This window comes from Oreochromis aureus, linkage group 1 (genome assembly GCF_013358895.1).
Source record: "Oreochromis aureus strain Israel breed Guangdong linkage group 1, ZZ_aureus, whole genome shotgun sequence".
Classification (NCBI taxonomy): Eukaryota; Metazoa; Chordata; class Actinopteri; order Cichliformes; family Cichlidae; genus Oreochromis; species Oreochromis aureus.
Window position 1 is genome coordinate 24072229 of NC_052942.1, and position 18716 is coordinate 24090944.

Sequence of the window (18716 nt, forward strand, 5' to 3'; positions counted from 1 at the left end):
TTTTTTCTGTCTTTCATACATACACAGTATTTACATATGCATTTTATCCTACACACACACACACACACACACACACACACACACACACACACACACACACACACACAGACTTATAAGCTGCCCTCTTCTGCTCTCTCTCCTTCTTTTTTCTTCCATTTCTCTGATCAGCAGCACACAGCTCTGCAGTGAGGAGATAAAGTGTCTCCTTCTCCAACTTCTGCATCCTCATTGTCCCATCCCCCAGCACACCAACTATCCTTCTTTGGGGTCCAAACCAGAGAGGGATAAGAACCACAGAATGAGGGGAAGGTGAGGAAAAGCGGGACAACAGTACACTGCAGAATAAACAAAAGAATTTAGGTGATTTAGTGGCCATTCAAGAACAGCTACTGCTTCTGTGCTGCTGCTGCTGCTGCTTGGATTGAATCGGGTTCGATTGGCTGGGGAGACTGAGTGCCCCTCTCACCTGCACAGGCCAGGAAGAATGATGATGAAGGGTGTGGAAGGTTGAGAGGGGAGGAGGTGATGGAAGGAAAGACAGATGGTTCATCTCAAAAGAAAAAGCAGTGGAGTGGGGATTTGTGAGAAAGGATGGCCCTCAGCCTTTCACTGTTATGAGTTCTTCCTCCTCCTCAGGTGTCGCGGCCCCTGTGATTGGACATTAATTTAACACTTTATCTGATCATTCACATTTCAGGGAGATGCAGGACTGGAAGAGACAGGCATGACATAAATGTGAGTAGACCCACTGGAGCCAGCAGGGCGCCCTGCTTTAGAATAAATTGTTTGATGTAATTTTCTCCTTGCGGGAGCAGCAGGATTGGATGATGTATAATGATCCCTCTATCAAACCAGCAGCCTGGACGGCAGTTAATGGTGACTCATATACAAAGCCCAGAGGACCCCCCCACCACCACCACCCTCACACACACACACACACACACACACACACACACACACACACACACACACACACACACACACACACACACACACACACACACACGCACACACACACCTCCTGTAATTGGTCTCCTGCTGTTGCTCTCTTCGCGGTCGAGACGCCCCCGTGTGGCGCACAGCAGAAGCGCGGGCATCGCGGGTGGTTTAAAAGCCCCGGCTGAGGAGGCGCATCCCACAGAACCGAGGAACTCTACACCGGGAAAAGTTTACCTCCAACTACTGCGGACGACTTAAAGGTGGGAGAAGCAGCAAAGATGGCAACTCAACCGCAGCAGCCGCCCCAACTACACCTGGCTGAGCTGACCGCAGCGCAGTTCATCGACATCTGGAAGCATTTTGACGTAGACGGTCAGTGCGCTCAAGTGTCCGCCTGTCTAATGAATGTGGAACTAACCATCGGATCAGTTTGTGTTTATTACTAGTTAAACAGTAATTATGTAGAAGGTGGAGGTTGAAATTAGTGCATATAAGAGAATTTTGTATCCAGCTAGAGTTGAAACCCTTTTGTGCGTTTTCAAAAAATATTCAGCGACTGTAAAATGTAGTAAGAATCTGCAAAATCAGTGCAGTAATGTCACGAACTGCAGTAAGAAAATTTAACTAATAGGTTACTATATATAGGATACATTTGTGATATGAGTAAGCAGTTTAAATCAGTGTAGATTATTTACGTTGCAACTTTATTTACTATAAAAATGTGTTAGGTGGTCTGTAGTGGATTGTAAAGTTGTGTTACGAAGAGGATGCTGAAAAAGAGGGCGAAGGGAAAGAACAGATCATAAACAGTGAGACGAAGGGCTGAAAGATGGAAAAGTGAGAGAATGAAGGGGAGATGGGGGAGGGAGCGATGTGGATGCAGAGGAGGGAGGGGGAAAGGGGGTAGCAGGGTGGGGGATGGAGGGAGCGTGAAAAGGTAAGAGATGAGAGGATGCAAGAGTGAAGGAGTGTGTTTTTTTTTCTCTATCTGTATTTTGTTGGGTGGAGCTTACAGTAAAGTGGAGAGTGGATCGTGTGTGTGTGTGTGTGTGTGTGTGTGTGTGTGTGTGTGTGTGTGTGTGTGTACTTGTACAGCTATCGTTATGAGGATCAGTTTGAGTTTTAGACCACTGGATTGAGGACATGTTGGTTGATCCTGTCTATCACAGCCCCCCACTTGCTTTTAGGGTTAAGGATATAAACAGGTTAAGGTTAGGGTTGATGTTAAAAGATAACCATATAAATGTGCCAGGATGCATGCTCACTGGCAAACAGTCACTTATATAAGAGCCTGCATTGATGCAAGTGTTAATTGGGTAAACGTTAATTTCATTTAATAAGATATAGGTATTTTTACTCTGGTCTGTATTTATCCATGTATATTGTTTTAGTGTGAGTTGTCGCGTTGTAGAACAAGTTGAACTTTCTGTGTGGCATTTAAAACACCAAAACAAACAAACAAGCAACTAAAATCCTACCTTGAACTGTTGAGAGAAGTTTCAGGCCTATTTTCTACGAAGCTTAACAGCAGCTAGGTGCTCCTGATCAGGTGACCTTGATTAAATGCTTGTATGAGGACGTCTGTAGTTTGCTGGTCTGAAACATTCAGGTGTGTTAACACAATACCACAATGTTCACAGGAGTAGACATCCCAGTCAATTGACCCCAAGGCTAGATATCCAATGGTCTGAGAAACTGCAAAAAGCCCAGACTTTGGCAGCCCCAGTTATCATGTTAAAAGTTAAACTTCATTCTAGGACAATTAGAAAAAAGCCAAACAAGTATGACTTGTTTGAAAGGGTTGTCAGGACAAACTCTCTTCTCTCTAAAAAGAACGTTGCAGCACAGCTTAGGTTTGCAAAGTTGCATCTGAACAACCCACACAACTTCTGGAACAATGTCAATTGAAGCGGAAATGTTTGGCCATAATGCCAACCTCAGACCAGCTGTAGAGGCTAAGCCTACGCTTGAAGCCACTGAGGTGTTTGTTGGCAGGGGTGATGTGATGCCACTGGTATGAATGAACTTGTTAAACTTGTTACAGTCCAATAACTCCAGCCATACTTATCTTGTTCATTTTGAAGCTTTATTCCATGTCTATCTGTTGCATTTGATGGCAACAGTTCTCTTTATTGAACACCTTATCATGACAGCACAGAGGTCACAAACTGTTTGCTCCTTCCGAACAGCAACATACCTGCCACTAATTATGGGGTCTACCTTAAATGCATTCCAATAGACACGCCATGACGTAAAACACAAAAGGTGACCCCTAGCGGCATACATAAGGTACCAACATTAAAAATGGCTCCTACATCAGCCGTTAAGCATCATGGTGGAGGGGTGGTGATTTGGGCTTGTTTTTGCAACCACTGGATCTGAGCACCTTAAAGTCATTGAGTTAACCATGAACTGCTCTGTATACCAAAGTATTCTAGAGTCAAATGTGAGGCCATCTGTCCAGCAGCTAAAGCTTGGCCAAAATTGGGTCAACAGAACAATGATCCCAAGCACAGCAACAAATCTGCAAGAGAATGGCTGAAAAAGAAAAGAATCAACGTGCTGCGATGGTCCAGTCAAAGTCAAGACTTCAACCTGACTGAAGTCCCCAGGAGGTACCTTAGAAGAACTGTAATTGCTCACAACCGTCAATGAAATGAAGCAACATTGTAAAGTGGGCTACAATGATAAAGCCCTACAGAAAACCATTACTTGAAGGTATTTCTGTGACAGATGTTTCTACAGGAACAGTCCTGATCTTCAGAGAACTGCAGCTACACACTTCCTTTGTTTTGTTTTGGGGATGTGGATAGTAGAAAGAAAATTCTCAGTGCAAGTATGATGGATTTTTTTGAGTATCTGGGTCATGATTTCAAGAAAAAGACCAGATTTTGAAATGCATTTTCAAACTTTGAAAATTACAAGGCAGGAGAAGGCAGACATTTCTACAGCAAGCTTCTCCAAAACTGGACAGTTTGCACTAAAATGAATATGAATATAGCACGACTTGCATCGCGGAGAACACATATGTCAGTCTAATTAATTTTAAGGTAGACTTAATTATAAAATACCTTTAAAGTATCATTAAGTGCTCAAGGTGGAATGAAGTAAAGTTATCTAAATTTTCAGTTTTTTTCTTTTAATTTCTAAGATTTGACAAGAAAACAAATCTTATTTTGGTCTGTAAATGGATCAAAACTACAAAAGCTGTTATATCAGTTTCAAGGAATAAAGGTAAATAAAATTCCTAAGTTTAGTGTAATTTTAGTTGCTGCATAATTGCAATTAGTGCTATTACATCTGATAGACAAATAGATATTTGTTTAACTGTGGGGCAGCTGAACTGCAAAAGAGTGCTTTCATCGCCCCACTTTGTTTCATGATGCAGCTATACATATTTTCATTTTGCAACTTCAGTTGAAGGATTACCCTCTGAAGCCATTGAGAAAAAGTCATGACCTTTATTTGTCCAAAAAATTTGCAGTTTGTTTTCATCAAACAGTACAGTATGACAGTACTGCAGTGGCCCACAGAGCTTTCACAATAAGCCTCACTGTAAATCCTGCTCCCTTTCAACACTTTAGTTCATTTTAACTCCAATTTGTTCCTAATATAAGTTATTTTTGTGGCTTAACTGTGCCTGTAGAAGGAGAGGGTTAGGAGCAGCTCAGTAAGGATGAGGAGTAATTAATTCCCCACTCCAAGATGGACTAAATTGCAAAAGTGAGAGAAATGAGTTAATCGCAACTTCAACAGTCTATTTTGGGTGATATGTAGGCAGTGCGCTTTTGTTGACTAAAAGGGCATCAACAAATTCCTTTCTGTAGTGCAGCTGGGATTGTATTTACCATTTACCAGATGCAGCCACTGTGACACTACCCACCGGTTTGTAGATTCCTGTTTGGAGACCTCAGGTTAACCAGTAAGATTTTCTGAAAGCATATTTCATAAGTGAAAAGTGATAAACTGAGGACATTGAACTGGATGCTCAGTCATGAGGTAGTCACATCCTAAAGTATATCCTGCTGGGACCATGTTAATGCAAAATGAACATTGCTTTGTATTTAAACTCATGATTGGTACCACAAACTCACGGGGAAAAGTTCATAAATCACTGTCAAGTATGAATTTTTCTTATAGATTTTTATTAAATTGAACTAATTTCTTAAACCAGAGGAGCTGCCCCCTGTTGGTCATTAAAAGAACAACAGCCGGGTTTCACTTTTCAGACCCGGTGACTTCATCCATCTTTTATATAGAGTGTATCCGACAGAAGACTTTGCTTTGCAGTGAATTAAACACAAAGAATGAATAAAATTTTCCTCTTAGTCATACAAACAAAAACAACTCATACAGCTGATACTGCAGCATGTAGTACCTCATGTGGGTTTGTCTTCACACGTAGGGTGAAACACTCAGGCACCCTCTCTGAGAAATCTGTTTCCCACATGACCCTCTTTTGTCATTTTTAGTCATCGTGCATTCATCAGCTGAATTGTTTCCGAGGTGTCACTGAGCAATCAGCAGTTGAGCTGTGTTTTTGTTTGGGGAGAGAAAGGACTGCATCTGCTCAGTGTGCAGTGGTGCGCTCCATGTGACAGCTGAGATTCGGACTGCAACATAAACTCTGGCAGCGGGCGTCGATGAGCTGAGAGGGGTTGCTTGTGTAGGCGCGGGGTGCGGACATATGATAGAAATGTCACCGCAGATTATATGCTCTTTTCCAACCTCCTTAGCATCCACCCATTCACTTTCTTTGCTGGGAGGCTATCCCATCTGGCAAAAGGTTAAAGGCAGTGGACACCCTGGCTGAGCACTACTCCACCACAAGGCCAGCACAGAGAGAAAAACTGCCACGATTAATTTAAATTACCAGTTCTGAAAGATAGTGGGAGGAAACAAGCACCCACTCAGGCACAGAGAACGCACAACATCCACATACAAAGGCTCAAATCCACCCTTTTCACTATGAGACAACTCTGTACCATATCATTTAATAAATTTTTTTTTAAAAAAGGATTCCTCCTTATTTTAATAAATTTTATTTTAATATCAAAGAAATTTTTTGTTTTTTGGACACGTTCAATTTCCGTAAATTTTATCTCTGCTCGTTCGTTCACTCATTCAATTATTTATTTATACAAGTAATAGTGTGATGCAAAAATTAATGGTCAGACTGTTGACCCTGGCTCCTGACATCTTGATGACCAGATGATTTTTATAGCTTAAATTCTGCAATTTAAAAGCTCTCTATCATTAATTTGCACTTTGATAGAGATTATGGTCGTCCAGCCATTTTACCATTTAAATCCCAGCCTCTTAGAAATAGTAAAAAATAAAGGGAATCTCAACTGAACATCACTATCTGCTGAACTGAGGCTGTGTAGTTTTTGCATGTTGTATCTTTTTTTTTTTGCACCCTAAGCTTTGTAATCTTTCCCTGAAAAACTGACATGTTTATGTTGAAACATCGGCTCACCCGTAGCCCAGATGGTGACATGGAGCACCTATCAAATAAAGTGTCCAAATAATGCTGAAGGAGGAAAAGACGAAGGGAGGGAGAAAACGATCAAAAAGGAAAGGAGATGAGAGGATAAGAGATTAAGAGATGAAGATAGTGCATCTCTGCATTTTACTCTGCACACGTGTTTTATTTGAAATAACCTTTACATCGATGTCTATTTTTGCAACATAAAAAGCAACCCCTCCCCCCTTGGTATAGTACACAGATGGGACTCATTCTTATGATTAAAAAGAGAGTGGGGAGTGTAATTTATGTTACCCTGTTAGTGGGACTTGCAGGCAAACCATTGAAGTAAATTATTGTGTTAAATTATCTCGGGTCATGTGATCGTCATAAGAAGCACAAACCCAGACAGAGGGACAGAATGCCCCAATAAGCATCAATCTGACCGAACACTTTCACCCTCTTAGGCAAGAAAAAGAAGCGCTCATTATGCTGCTTACACTCTGGCAACGCCTGACTGTTTTTTTCCAGCATGACACTGAATTGTCACACAGCTAAATGTTAGCTTAGCATGACCTTGTTTTTGTGTAACATACCTTTCCAGTTCATCAGACTGAGTTTTACTTATGTAGAGATGATATAGCAGCTGGTCATTTTATTTCCCAGTGCGGCCGTCCTCCAGGATTCACTCATATCATTTTATCATAGTTTTATTTAGATTTTTGTGCTGCTTTGATGGATGAACCAACCAAATATAGTTAAAGACTGATTTTGGTGAAGTTGTGGGCATGTACAGGCTCCATATACACTCCTGTAAACTGCTTACTGAACTAGAGCTCAATGTTTGGCGGCTGTTGCCAAATTTAAAGAACCCCTGGTGACCTTTAATCACTCATCCACATCTGAGTCTTTAATTAAACTTTTGAACAGTCAACAAAACTTGAGGCGACTTAAAAGCCTCATAACATCATTTGTGCCAAACTAATTTTGTTCCTCTGGTGCGCCGCAGGAAATGGTTACATCGAAGGGAAGGAGTTAGAAAACTTCTTCAGCGAGCTGGAGAATGCAAGGCGAGGAGCAGGGATGGTGAGTGTGTTTACTCTTTGTACATCCATCAGTTTATTTTCTTCCACTTGTCCAATTCAGGGTTGTGGGGGTGTTGAAAGATCTGTCCCAGCTGTCATAGGGTAAGAGGCAAAGTACACCTTGGAAAGGTCGCCAGTCTATCACTGAGAGACAGACAACCATTTACGCTCCTATACACACCTACAGTCAATATAGAATCACCAATTAACCTAAGGTGGATGTCTTTGGAATAAGCCAGAGTGCCTGGAGAGAAATGGAGGCAAACTTCACATAGAAAGAGCCTGAATCTGAACCCAGGAAACCAGAAGCTTCTTGTTGTGAGGCAACAGCGCTGACCACTGCACAACCGTGTTGCCCTAATCAGTTAATATAATTGGACAATTTGTCTATCGCTCAGCTTCAAGTGAAGTGAAGTCAAAATTTATCCCTGTATCATATCAGTTGACCAAAGTGCTGCACAGGCTAGACAAAATATGTATTATATATAACAATCACTAAATTAAAAATAAATATGAACTTTAAAATAAAATATACAATAAAATACCATACCATATACCATAAACCTTGATTGCAAAATATAAATCTTGGTTAAAAAAAAGAAAAATCCTCAAATAAAAAAATATTAGAAGTAAATTGCACGATAAAAAAATATTACAAGGTGCTTTATATTGCAAGCTAAAGACACTACAATAATACAGAGAAGGAGCTCAACTGGAACTGAAAGCAAGCGAGAATACGTTTTAGGTTTTGAATAGTGTTTTATAAAATGACTGAGTGATTACAGTAGGTAGCTTTTATGTAAAAGCAAACATGCACATGTAGGGCCATGGTGGGCACGTGTTGGTGAACTGTGGGACTGTGTAGGCAGGGCACACAGAGGTTTATTCCACATGGGCCCCAAGTAGGTGTGTCCACACAGAACCAGCAGCAATTTTACCCTTTTTGGCTCCCAATTCTGTAGACACCCAACAGTGGGCTTGCACACAGAATGCCCAGGTGGGGCACACAGCAGATTTCAAAGCCTCTATATGTGCAAAATCTGCGTCACTTTATCACGAGAATGTGCATGTATTAATTTGGTGATACAGAAAATGTCTAAATGTTGTCATGCTTGATTCTAATCTGCTACAAAGTGTATTTTACTCTGTTAGAATTTGAGCTATTCGAACACAAAATACACAACAAGAATAGCTGTTCAGTCACGAAAAGTAATTTCACATTGATACTGAAAACTAAACAAACTAAAGCGATTCTCACATCTCCTTTAATAGAAGACTGTGGTACGGTAACATTTTAAAGTTTAAATGTATCCAGTTTAAGGTTTCAGAGCTCTAATGTGCTGCTGCCACCTCAGAAATAAACACCAGCATTAAGAGTGCATTCAATTATAACTGAATTAAAATCTTTCCCTGACCACTTTGTGTGCTAAATCCCAAGATAAATGATTCTCTGCAGCATTTATTTAATGGCTTATTTGTAAAAATGTTGCATTATATTTTTTACCACCATTTTCATCATCATTATCATCATCATCATCTGATAATGTCTCGGACTGGAGTGGGTGGCACTCATAGGGATCATTTTATGCAGATCAAGAGTCATATGGCCGCGAAAAGCCACTTTTTATGCTTGTTCTACCCCTCTGCAAAGGCAGAGCTTGTAAACCTAAATGTATTCCACTGAAAGCCCAAAAATCATGTATTTATTTTTAGCCCATGAAAAACTTGCTCGTCAGATGTGCGGGGCTTAGAATAAAGAGCTGGAGGAAGAAAGCTGTCTATTTTCAGATTGTGGTGTTTTCTTTTGTTCTGTTTGCAAGAGTTCTGTCCGTTACTAAGCCTTACTCTATAAGAGTAAACTTTCATATATTTCATATATTTTGATAAGTGTAATTCGATGTGTTTGCAGGATCCCTCACACGCCACATTCAAAGAAAAGATGAAAGAGTTCATGGCCAGCTTTGACAAGAATTCTGATGGAAGAATTGAGATGTCAGAGGTGAGAACAATTTACTTGCTTAGACACATTTTATCCAGCCTCATTCATCCTCTTCTGTTCCCTGTTTGTCTTCACTGTGAATGGCAATTTTTTATATGAAGCCTACATTTCAAATGCTTCACACTCTGTAACTACAAACCAATAACATAAAATATGTGACGTTGGTTAATAATCTTCCCATTTCTTCATGTATCACTCTGCAGTTGGCACAGATTCTGCCCACAGAAGAAAACTTCCTGATCTGTTTCAGAGAGTTTGTTGGATCCAGTTCTGAATTCATGGCAGTAAGTTGGCATATATACACATCTGTGTCCCGGGCTTTAACTGTTGATATGCAGCGAGCACTCTTACATAACTCTACACATTTGGTCAGCCAAGCTCACATTCTTCTCCAAAGCCATTCAGTTGAATGTAAAGAATTAGCCTTCTTCCTTCTGTGCTTCTTTTGAAGTCCCATATTTTGGAGGGAAAGTTGCTCAGTGACTAATAAATCTTAGTGAGCTGTGAAATTTCCTCACAATCGCCTCAAGTCAGTATGCCATTACAGCCCGTCCTGTGGGACGCCCGTTCAGCTGTCTCACATTTCCTTTAATTTTCCTGCCAAGTTAGGACACCTGTTTCATACAGAGACAATCCACTAAAGGTGTGAATTGTTAATCTGAAGCCTGGATACTCATAAAATATTCGATATTGTCCTGCAAACTGCTGTGTTTGAGATCTAGGTCAAATACGCCTGGCAGCAGAATGACATCACTGATGTGCATAAATTCTCTTTGGTCATTTTGATGAACAGTTGAAATAACCTAAAATTAGAAGCAAATAGTAAATAGAGTAAATAGTTATCTGATGACTCTGAGCCTGAGAAGCGTCTTTATATCACCTATAATGGATTAATTACATTGAAGGAGTTTTTCCAAAGATATTTTAATACCTTGTGCATAATAAAGCAGAGATTTCCTGTTTGAGAGAAAACGTCTGGTGAGCTGAAATTGTAAAAAAAACTGTACAAACACACACTTGGCGTGCGCTACTTTAGAAGGTTTTTAGTGGTGCGATGTTCAGGCTGTTCTGTGTGTTAAAGCTATTCTCAGATAGCCATACATTATGAATGGAGCACAGCTTTCTGCAGGGGAAACGCAGGGAGTGCTGGAGGACTTTTAGGTATCCATCTTTGATGAGGTCTTTGACAGAGTCAACATTTACACAGTGTTTGTTTTTACTTTAGTTTTTATGAGTGTGTAAGGATTAAGTTTTATTATTTTACTGTCAAAGTGGTTAAAGATGATACGGTGTTTTCTGAAAACATTACTCTTGTTCGGCAGGCCTGGCGGAAGTATGACACTGACCGCAGTGGATACATTGAATCGAATGAGCTGAAGGTAAAACACAAATTAAGCAAAAATAAATGTAGTATCATTATGCAGATGGACAGTTTAGTTTGTTTTGTTTATGCATTTTAGAAATCTTCTCTGCAAACCATTTTCTTCAGACTGTAGGTAAATGTGACCCAGTGTGTGTCTTTTTAATGGACTATCCATGTATGTAATCCTAAACAGATTGAGTGGCTCCATCTCTGCATGCAGACACACTTTGCTGCATCCACATAAAAGCATTAATTCAAACTTTTGCTCTTTTCCTCATGATTCAGGCCTACACAACACTTCTAATTATAAATGAAACAGTAAAAGATGACTTCAGTATGTGTGCTACTGTACAGCAGATTGCTGCATGGGGCAATGATCTGTGCAGTAAATTCTAATTGATCACTATGGCTGCAGTATTGCCCCTACGTGTGATAATAACTAATTATTATCACACATAGGGGCAATTTACATAGACACGCCAGCATTTAAGACATATTTAGAAAATATTTATGCATGTCATTTTCCTTTCACAACCAAAAGGCAGCAGTAAGTAGATAATATGTGGAGTGTGAATGGCTGTGCAGCGAATACACTAAACTAATCTGTCCTTGGTTGAGATGATTCATTTCTGTGTGTTACGCTGTTGGAAGAGTCGGTGCTACTGATTGAACTACTCTGAACCTGCACATGGACATGACACGCTCCATTAAAAATTCTGTCATGTGACAAAACAACAAAACCTCAACTTGAAAACAAATACTCAGCTTGCCCATCTAATCAGTGGCTGAGGTGGTTATTTTGTTCTCACTTCAGGGTTTCCTGTCAGACCTGCTGAAGAAGGCGAACAGAAACTATGAAGACAAGAAGCTTAATGAGTACACGCAGACGATTGTGAGTGCCACGAGGCAAAGATTGCAAACATTGCAGCCCATTAGCACAGAATAACCCTGTGTTGCTGTGGGCTAAACACTTAACTGCTGCATTTAAGCTCCCTTGAGTAGTTAATATGTGATACATTACTTCAATAAATTCCCTGTTAATTTTCTTTCTATATAGCTAAGTATGTTTGATCTTAATGGCGATGGGAAGCTGGGCCTCTCTGAGATGGCCAGGTGAGTGTCGTCTTTGTTTTATTTGTATGTTAGGAACATTTTAAAAACTTTCCTTTAAGGACACTGTTCACATGTCTGTGTTTCACCGCAGGCTCTTGCCGGTCCAGGAAAATTTCCTGATGAAGTTCCAGGTAAGATTATGCTTATATGCAACAAAAGCCTGTTCCTTCAGATCCCGTCAGTGATGTGAAAAAGTCAGAAACTGAAGAACTCTCCAGAGATTCAGAACAGAATTATATATGATAGCTAAAGTCAAATATTTCTAAGTTGTTTTTTTTAAATTTGGTACTGTAGTATGCAGTTTCAGGCTGAAATAAAGTTAGCTTACCTGTTAGCCTGCTATAGATACACTGATCAGCGACAACATTAAAATCACCTGTGTTAAAGTGTCTAAGTTCCCCTCCTGCAGCCAGATGGGCTCCATGTTTCTTGGAGTATTGACATGGGATTTCTGGGATCAACATCTTTCCCTGTGAATGCTTGATTGAGCTGGGATTTTGTAAACCACTGAGGCAGTCCAGCTAGGCAGATAAGACCTGCCTGGCAGGACAACAACGTTGGTCAGGTACAGTCATGTAAGAAAGAAAGGTTTCACAGGAAGAGGCTTATAGCAGCTAGGTGCTGCTAATCAAATCTGCTTGATTAATTGATCATCAGCAAGTGTTAGCAATGCTATAAAAAAAAAAAAACAGAGGTTTTGGCAGTTCACTGGTCTGTAGCACATCTGTAGCACTCAGATGTGTGTTAATACAATTCCACAAACTCACATAAAAACCCAAGACCTACATCCCAGACTCTACAGACTTCAGTTAGCACGCTAAGTGTTAAAGTTTGTGACAGAAAAAGCAACAAGTGTGCCCTATTTGGCAGGGTTTCCAGAAATAAGCTGCTTCTCTCTAAAAAAAAGAAACAAAAAAATGACAGCACATTTTATGTCTTCAGCGTTACATCTGAACTACCCACCAGACTTCAACAACAATGTCTTTTGGACACTTGCATATCAGCACAAACGCCTCATACCACCTGTCAGCGCAGTGGTGGTTGAGGAGTGATGATTTTGGTTTGTTTTGCTACCACAGGACCTGGGTACCTTGCAGTCATCGAGTAGACTATGAACGCATCTATATGCCAAAGTGATCTAGAGTCAGATGTGAAGCCATCTGTCTGACAGCTAAAGCTTGGCCCATAGTGAGTTATGCAAGAGGACAATGATCCCAAACACAGCAGCAAATCTACAACAGAAGGGCTGAACAAGGAAAAAATCAACGTGTTACAGTGACCCAGTTAAAGCCGAGACTCTGACCTGCTTGAAAAGCTGAAGAAGTCTGTTACGTAGCACTTATCAGCAGGTGTCTTTGTGAACCTTTAACTCCTACTCACTCCTGGGAACATTCACCACTGTTCCAGGTTTTCTCCATGTGTTGGTAATGGCCCTCATTGTGGTTCAGTGGAGTCTTAAAGCCTTAAAAATGTCTTTATAACCCTCTCCAGGCTTTGTTTCTCAACTCTTTTTGGGCTCTTTTAGCTTGCTTCTGGTTCTATTTAAGTCACTTATTGATTCAACGGGTCTGGCTCAGGTGTGGTTAGTGAAATTGAACCCAGCTTTCCAAAAAAAATTTGGTTAATCACAGTTAACTCATCATTTAACAAGCGGGGGAATACTTTCTCACACAGCGACAGGTATGATTGGATAGATTTTTCCCTTTAGTTTTTACTCAGGTTATTTTTGTCTAATGTTTATTTTTTGATGATCTGGAACATGTAAGTGTGACAAATATGCAAAAAAGAAGAAATCAGTAAGAGACCAAATACTTCTAAATAGCACTGAAGAAGATTATTATTAAAAAAAGAAAACATGGCCTCTGTGTGTATAGGTTTCACCTTCCATTCCACATATACATCCCATGTGTACCATGTCATGATATGTACAGCTGACTTGTGAGGGCAGATCCGCAATTCCTTTCGGACAGAGGATTAGTCTGTCTGCTGAGGATTAACTGAACTCTAGTCCCAGTTATCATAATCTGCATGGATTAATATCAGTTCTGGATCTGGTGGGGCTTTTACCGCTCTCTAGAAATACCCATCAGTTTCTAACAAATTTCACTCCTCTCTGTTTTTCTCTTACACACAGGGTATCAGACTCACGGTTAAGGAGTTTGACTCCATCTTCACTTTCTACGATCAGGTGAAAACAGCATGTTCCTCAGCTTGTTCTGTCATAGTTTATATTCCCTTCCTGTGTATTATGCATGGTGTGTGGTACCTAAACAGATGTGTGCAGCTGTGCTAGCAGCTTTGTAAAGCTGTACTGGAGCTAGTTGCTCAGATCAGAATGCTAACACCCTTACAAATGACTCTGAATATCTCACATTGTCAAGTGCTTGATGATTTTGTTTCACTCTCTACTATAAATGTCACCCTCGTGGGGACGGGTGGAAAACTGAGGATCAAATAATTCTGGATCATCATCAGGGGGAAATGTCTTGGCAGTCTATATAATGTCATGGATTTGAGGATAGAAACACTAGTCACTGATCCACATGTCACTGCAGGGATTAATAAAATCATTTTGATTTGATTATCATACAAAGTATCTCGGAAATACTTTCTAAACAAACACACTAGGTCAGACATGGGACATGCTCGGGAGATTATGCCTCTCAGCTGGCTCAGGAGCATGTCTGTGTTGCCCTGGAAGAGCTGGAGGCTGTGACCAGTGATAAGAGGGTCTGGGCATCCCTGCTTAGGCTGCTGCTCCTGTGACCTGGGCCCAGATCAGTGGTAGAAAGTGGATAGTTTTAGTTCTGCTATCATCATGGGAATTTCATTCTTTTGTTCTGCTTTAGTACAGAATGAATTACTTAAAAAACGAATTAATAGTGTAATGCAAAAAGCATATGTCATAATTAACAAAGAGGTGAGGTCTTAGTGTCTCAGTCTTAGTCTCAAAAAAACGCTGTGAGTGTTGATGAAGGGTGGACTGGCAGGTGTAGATGGATGGAGACGTTGCAGAACTCCTTGGCAATACCGGTAAGTCTGGATAACAGGTAAGCAGAGCAGAGCCAGGACCCAAGAAAAAGAGGAAGACGTGGAGTCAAAGTGCCTCATACAAATGAGGGAGACAAACAATCTGACGGAGTTCTGCTGTCCTTCTAGCCACTAAGTATTCAGGATAATGTGCGGATTGAACACAGGTGTAGATGGCTGCCAGTGGAGGCCATGCCCGAAGGCAGACTGAGGAAAACGTCAGCTTACTTCACCACCTGCACAGAAAAAGAAACTAAAGATCGCACAACCGATGAAAGAAGAAGGAAAACAAAACCCTTTAGCCTGGACCATGATAGTATCTGTTCATGAATGAAATGAATGAAAAAAATTGAATTGATTTTTCACTCTTGATGTGTTGACTGAGGACATGGCAGAAGTAGCTCGTTGATAAGAAAATCATGGCGTCCCACACTTTCAAGAAAGACAATTTTTCTTTTAATCTTGGTGAACCGTTAATGCTGCAGCTGCAAATACAGTTTTGGTCGCAGTATAATTAGAGTAACTATTTTAAGGTCAATTTTAAACTGAACAAATATGACAAATATGTACAAATTTGTACACACAAAACGTTTCTTGTGCAGTTTGTCACAGGATTTGTCCGCTAGCTAAGTGTTCAGTTGTTGTAAATGTGCGATACTGAAGGAAGAGCAACGATGGACGGGAGAGGAAGATGAGAGAACATTTTCAAACACAAGAGAAATTTAATACATTGGATGCCCTAATTATGTTTTTGTGAAAAATCTCACAAAAGTAATTGAAGTGTACTATTTTCTGTGCTGTTTAAAGGTTTCATGAGATTATCAGGCAGTTTGCTACATTTTGTGCAGTATTTTGGGGAAGATTCCAGCAGGCTGTCAATGTTTGGATGTACATCAAGAGCGGCAGACATCAGTTTATATTTAAGGTCATGATGCTGATTAGATTCACTCACTGAATTCTAATTTTTGCTTTACAGCGTCAAATAGTGGAAAATCAGCCGAATAGCTCATGAAACATCTGCATATATCTTCTTTAATTCACTGGGATTATTCACAGCATGCACACAAAGAAACTCACAAAACAAGTTATTATATGACTTATTTCTAAGCAGTTTTTTTCCCCTATGCTGCGCCACAACACCTGATCTTAGGGTTCCCTCACCTGCTTTGAGCTCTGCTTTTAGGAGAACTTTTCCTTGTCTGTATAATTCAGACCTCCTCTCTTGTCTCATCCACCAGGATGGTAATGGATATATTGATGAGCAGGAGCTCGATGCTCTGCTGAAGGACCTCTGTGACAAGAACAAAATGGTAATGAATAGTCAGCCTATTGATTAATCAGTTCAGGTTACTTGTCTGCTTGCTAAATAAAGAGCAGAGATGAGATTGCTCTGTAGTGTACAGTATGCTTATCGGCCACTTTGTGCCCGCTGACTCGGTGTGCCCGTGTCATTTATGGCAGGACGTGGACTCAACCGGACTGGGGGATTACAAGAAGAGCATCATGGCTCTATCAGATGGAGGGAAACTGTACCGCACTGAGATGGAGATCGTCCTCTGCCGGGACTCCATGCTGTGACTCCTCTGCCTGGGACTCTGCCGTCCTCCCCCCACTCCCTCCTCCTTCCTACCTCCTGATGTAACCTGCTGCATGTATGACCCCCAGCCTCACTACACCACTTAGAGTGAAGACAAAAACGCTCCTGAAAGCACAGTGTACTGCAGCCCTGCTGTTTAGTCTTTGTACCGATCAGAGTTTCTTCTTCTTCTTTTTTAAACATGCAGTTCAATAGTGAGACAGCCAATGACTAAAGGAATATATTGAGTATTTATTCATTTGATGTCCCGTTTTTGATATGTTTCTATTTTTAAATTAATTTCTGTCTACATATGTTCCTCTCCTGTTGAATTCAAGTTGAATGCTTCTGTTGCATTCGTTTATTTATTTCAAACTCATTCACCATTTATTATTCTGAGCTTGTTTTATTTGATGAGGCTTGTACTGTTTTACTAAAGATATTACCGAAAGAATGAATAAATATAACATGACAGCTCTTGTCCCAGTTATTCACTCGCATCAAAAGAAGTCCCACCAGCACATAAATACTGTTTTGTTACACTTCAGCTATCAGGGGGATCGTTTCCACTGTGCCACAGCTGCCGCAGTAAGACGTTTATGTAGTCTGTTCTCACTCCTAGTGTCTCGTGGCGAGTACAACTGCAGGACAGATGCCCAGAGCAAGAGTGTTTTCTCCAGAGCGCTCCACCTTCACTTTCTAATCTCCTGGTACCAGAAAGTGTGATGTAAAAAGAGCTTGTGCTACTCCATTTTTTATAGAGGAGAGCCTCAGAGGCACTGCTCTTTGAGAAGAAGTCAGCAGAGGAAGACAAGCCAGAATACGAACAACAAAACAGCAGTAAAGGATGATTACCTCGCTCTTTCTGAAACAGATATAGCAAAAACCCGGTATAATGCAGCAAAATATAAGAAATTATTTGTGATGTTAGTTAACTGGAACATAGTCTCCACCACAAAAGTGATCTTCCAGATATTTTCTATAGATTATGTGTGGAATAGTTCACCACAACTGGAATAACATGAGGAAGAAGGCTCCAAAAGATGTGATTACACATCACTGGTATTTACATACTGACAATTTTCAGTTGCTTTCTATATGAGAAGAGGGTCAACACACCCCCGTACTTCAGCTCAATGGAACAGTCTACCTTTCATCAATTAATCATCAGCTCTTTCATCTTTAATTAAACTCACTATGTTTAAAGCACACCCCTCCACGCACACCATCGCTGCCACTGCACACACTCTCAAAAAGTGCAGTTCTCACCTCCTAACAGCAAATCTTGAATGTCACATACATGTGGGCATGCACACACACACACGCACACACACACATATATAACTTCCACAGAAGAGCACAGAGTGAAAGGCTGGGCTGCAGATCGAGCTGTTAACTGCTGACAACAAGGAAGCGAGAGTTATATCCGCTCTGATTCCCTCACACTCATCAGTCCCACTCGGCGAGAGGAATGAGACAAGCAGATGAGAGCCGTGAGAGTGTTTATATTATACACACACTCACACAGGTTTTGAGTTTAAAAGCATTTGCTATGGAGCTTTTTTTAAAATCTCATATATATTTATCTTTATGTTATGAGCAAATTATGTTAATATTAGAGGTTGCTGTAAAATATTTTCCTGTAGTTCTGTCTGTGCAGAACCCATACAGACTGGCATTTCATTTTTACATGACTTATTCCATCTTTATCCTCTTCATCTCCTGTTTTACATCATACATTGCATTCTGTAACCTCCAGAGAGTCAAGCTTTTGGTTTGGGATGCATTTTTAATTCCTCTGAGTTATTTGGGATTAGTTGGACTTGATAAGTATAAAAACTAACCATTGTTTTTGAAGAGAACGTTGTTTTTTCTTTTCTTTTTTTTCAACATATGGGCTCATATGGGTCATTGGGTTTATTTTTACAGTACAACACAATTATTTCACAATTGTCAAGAACAACTTTATTGAGTAAAACGAAGCATAAGGTGCAAACAGACCAAAATGTAACATCCCATTATGGGGACACAGGGTTTCAGGAGGACTCTCAGATACTTTACACATTATTTTTTTCAAGTTGATTCGAGCATCTACCTCCTGGATCATGTGTTTCAGGCCCAACTGGGAGGAGACCCTGGGCTAG

General features: G+C 40.4%; 1 protein-coding gene across 1 annotated transcript; it reads left to right on the forward strand.

The window, feature by feature from the left end:
- Positions 1-1095: 1095 nt before the first annotated feature.
- Positions 1096-17035, forward strand: LOC116334636 (calretinin-like). Its single transcript, XM_031758098.2, has 11 exons — positions 1096-1311; positions 7416-7492; positions 9401-9490; positions 9694-9774; positions 10813-10869; positions 11668-11745; positions 11911-11966; positions 12058-12097; positions 14101-14154; positions 16235-16306; positions 16458-17035. Exons 1-11 carry the CDS (start codon positions 1218-1220, stop codon positions 16572-16574), a joined length of 816 nt encoding a protein of 271 aa, XP_031613958.1. The 5' UTR covers positions 1096-1217; the 3' UTR covers positions 16575-17035.
- Positions 17036-18716: the final 1681 nt, after the last annotated feature.

Bases quoted from the DNA above. Each gene is read 5' to 3' on its own strand.
- LOC116334636 (XM_031758098.2), top strand. From the start codon at position 1,218: ATGGCAACTCAACCGCAGCAGCCGCCCCAACTACACCTGGCTGAGCTG. The intron at 9,491-9,693 runs GTGAGAACAATT...ATCACTCTGCAG, and splicing joins GAAGAATTGAGATGTCAGAG to TTGGCACAGATTCTGCCCAC. The intron at 9,775-10,812 runs GTAAGTTGGCAT...CTTGTTCGGCAG, and splicing joins CCAGTTCTGAATTCATGGCA to GCCTGGCGGAAGTATGACAC.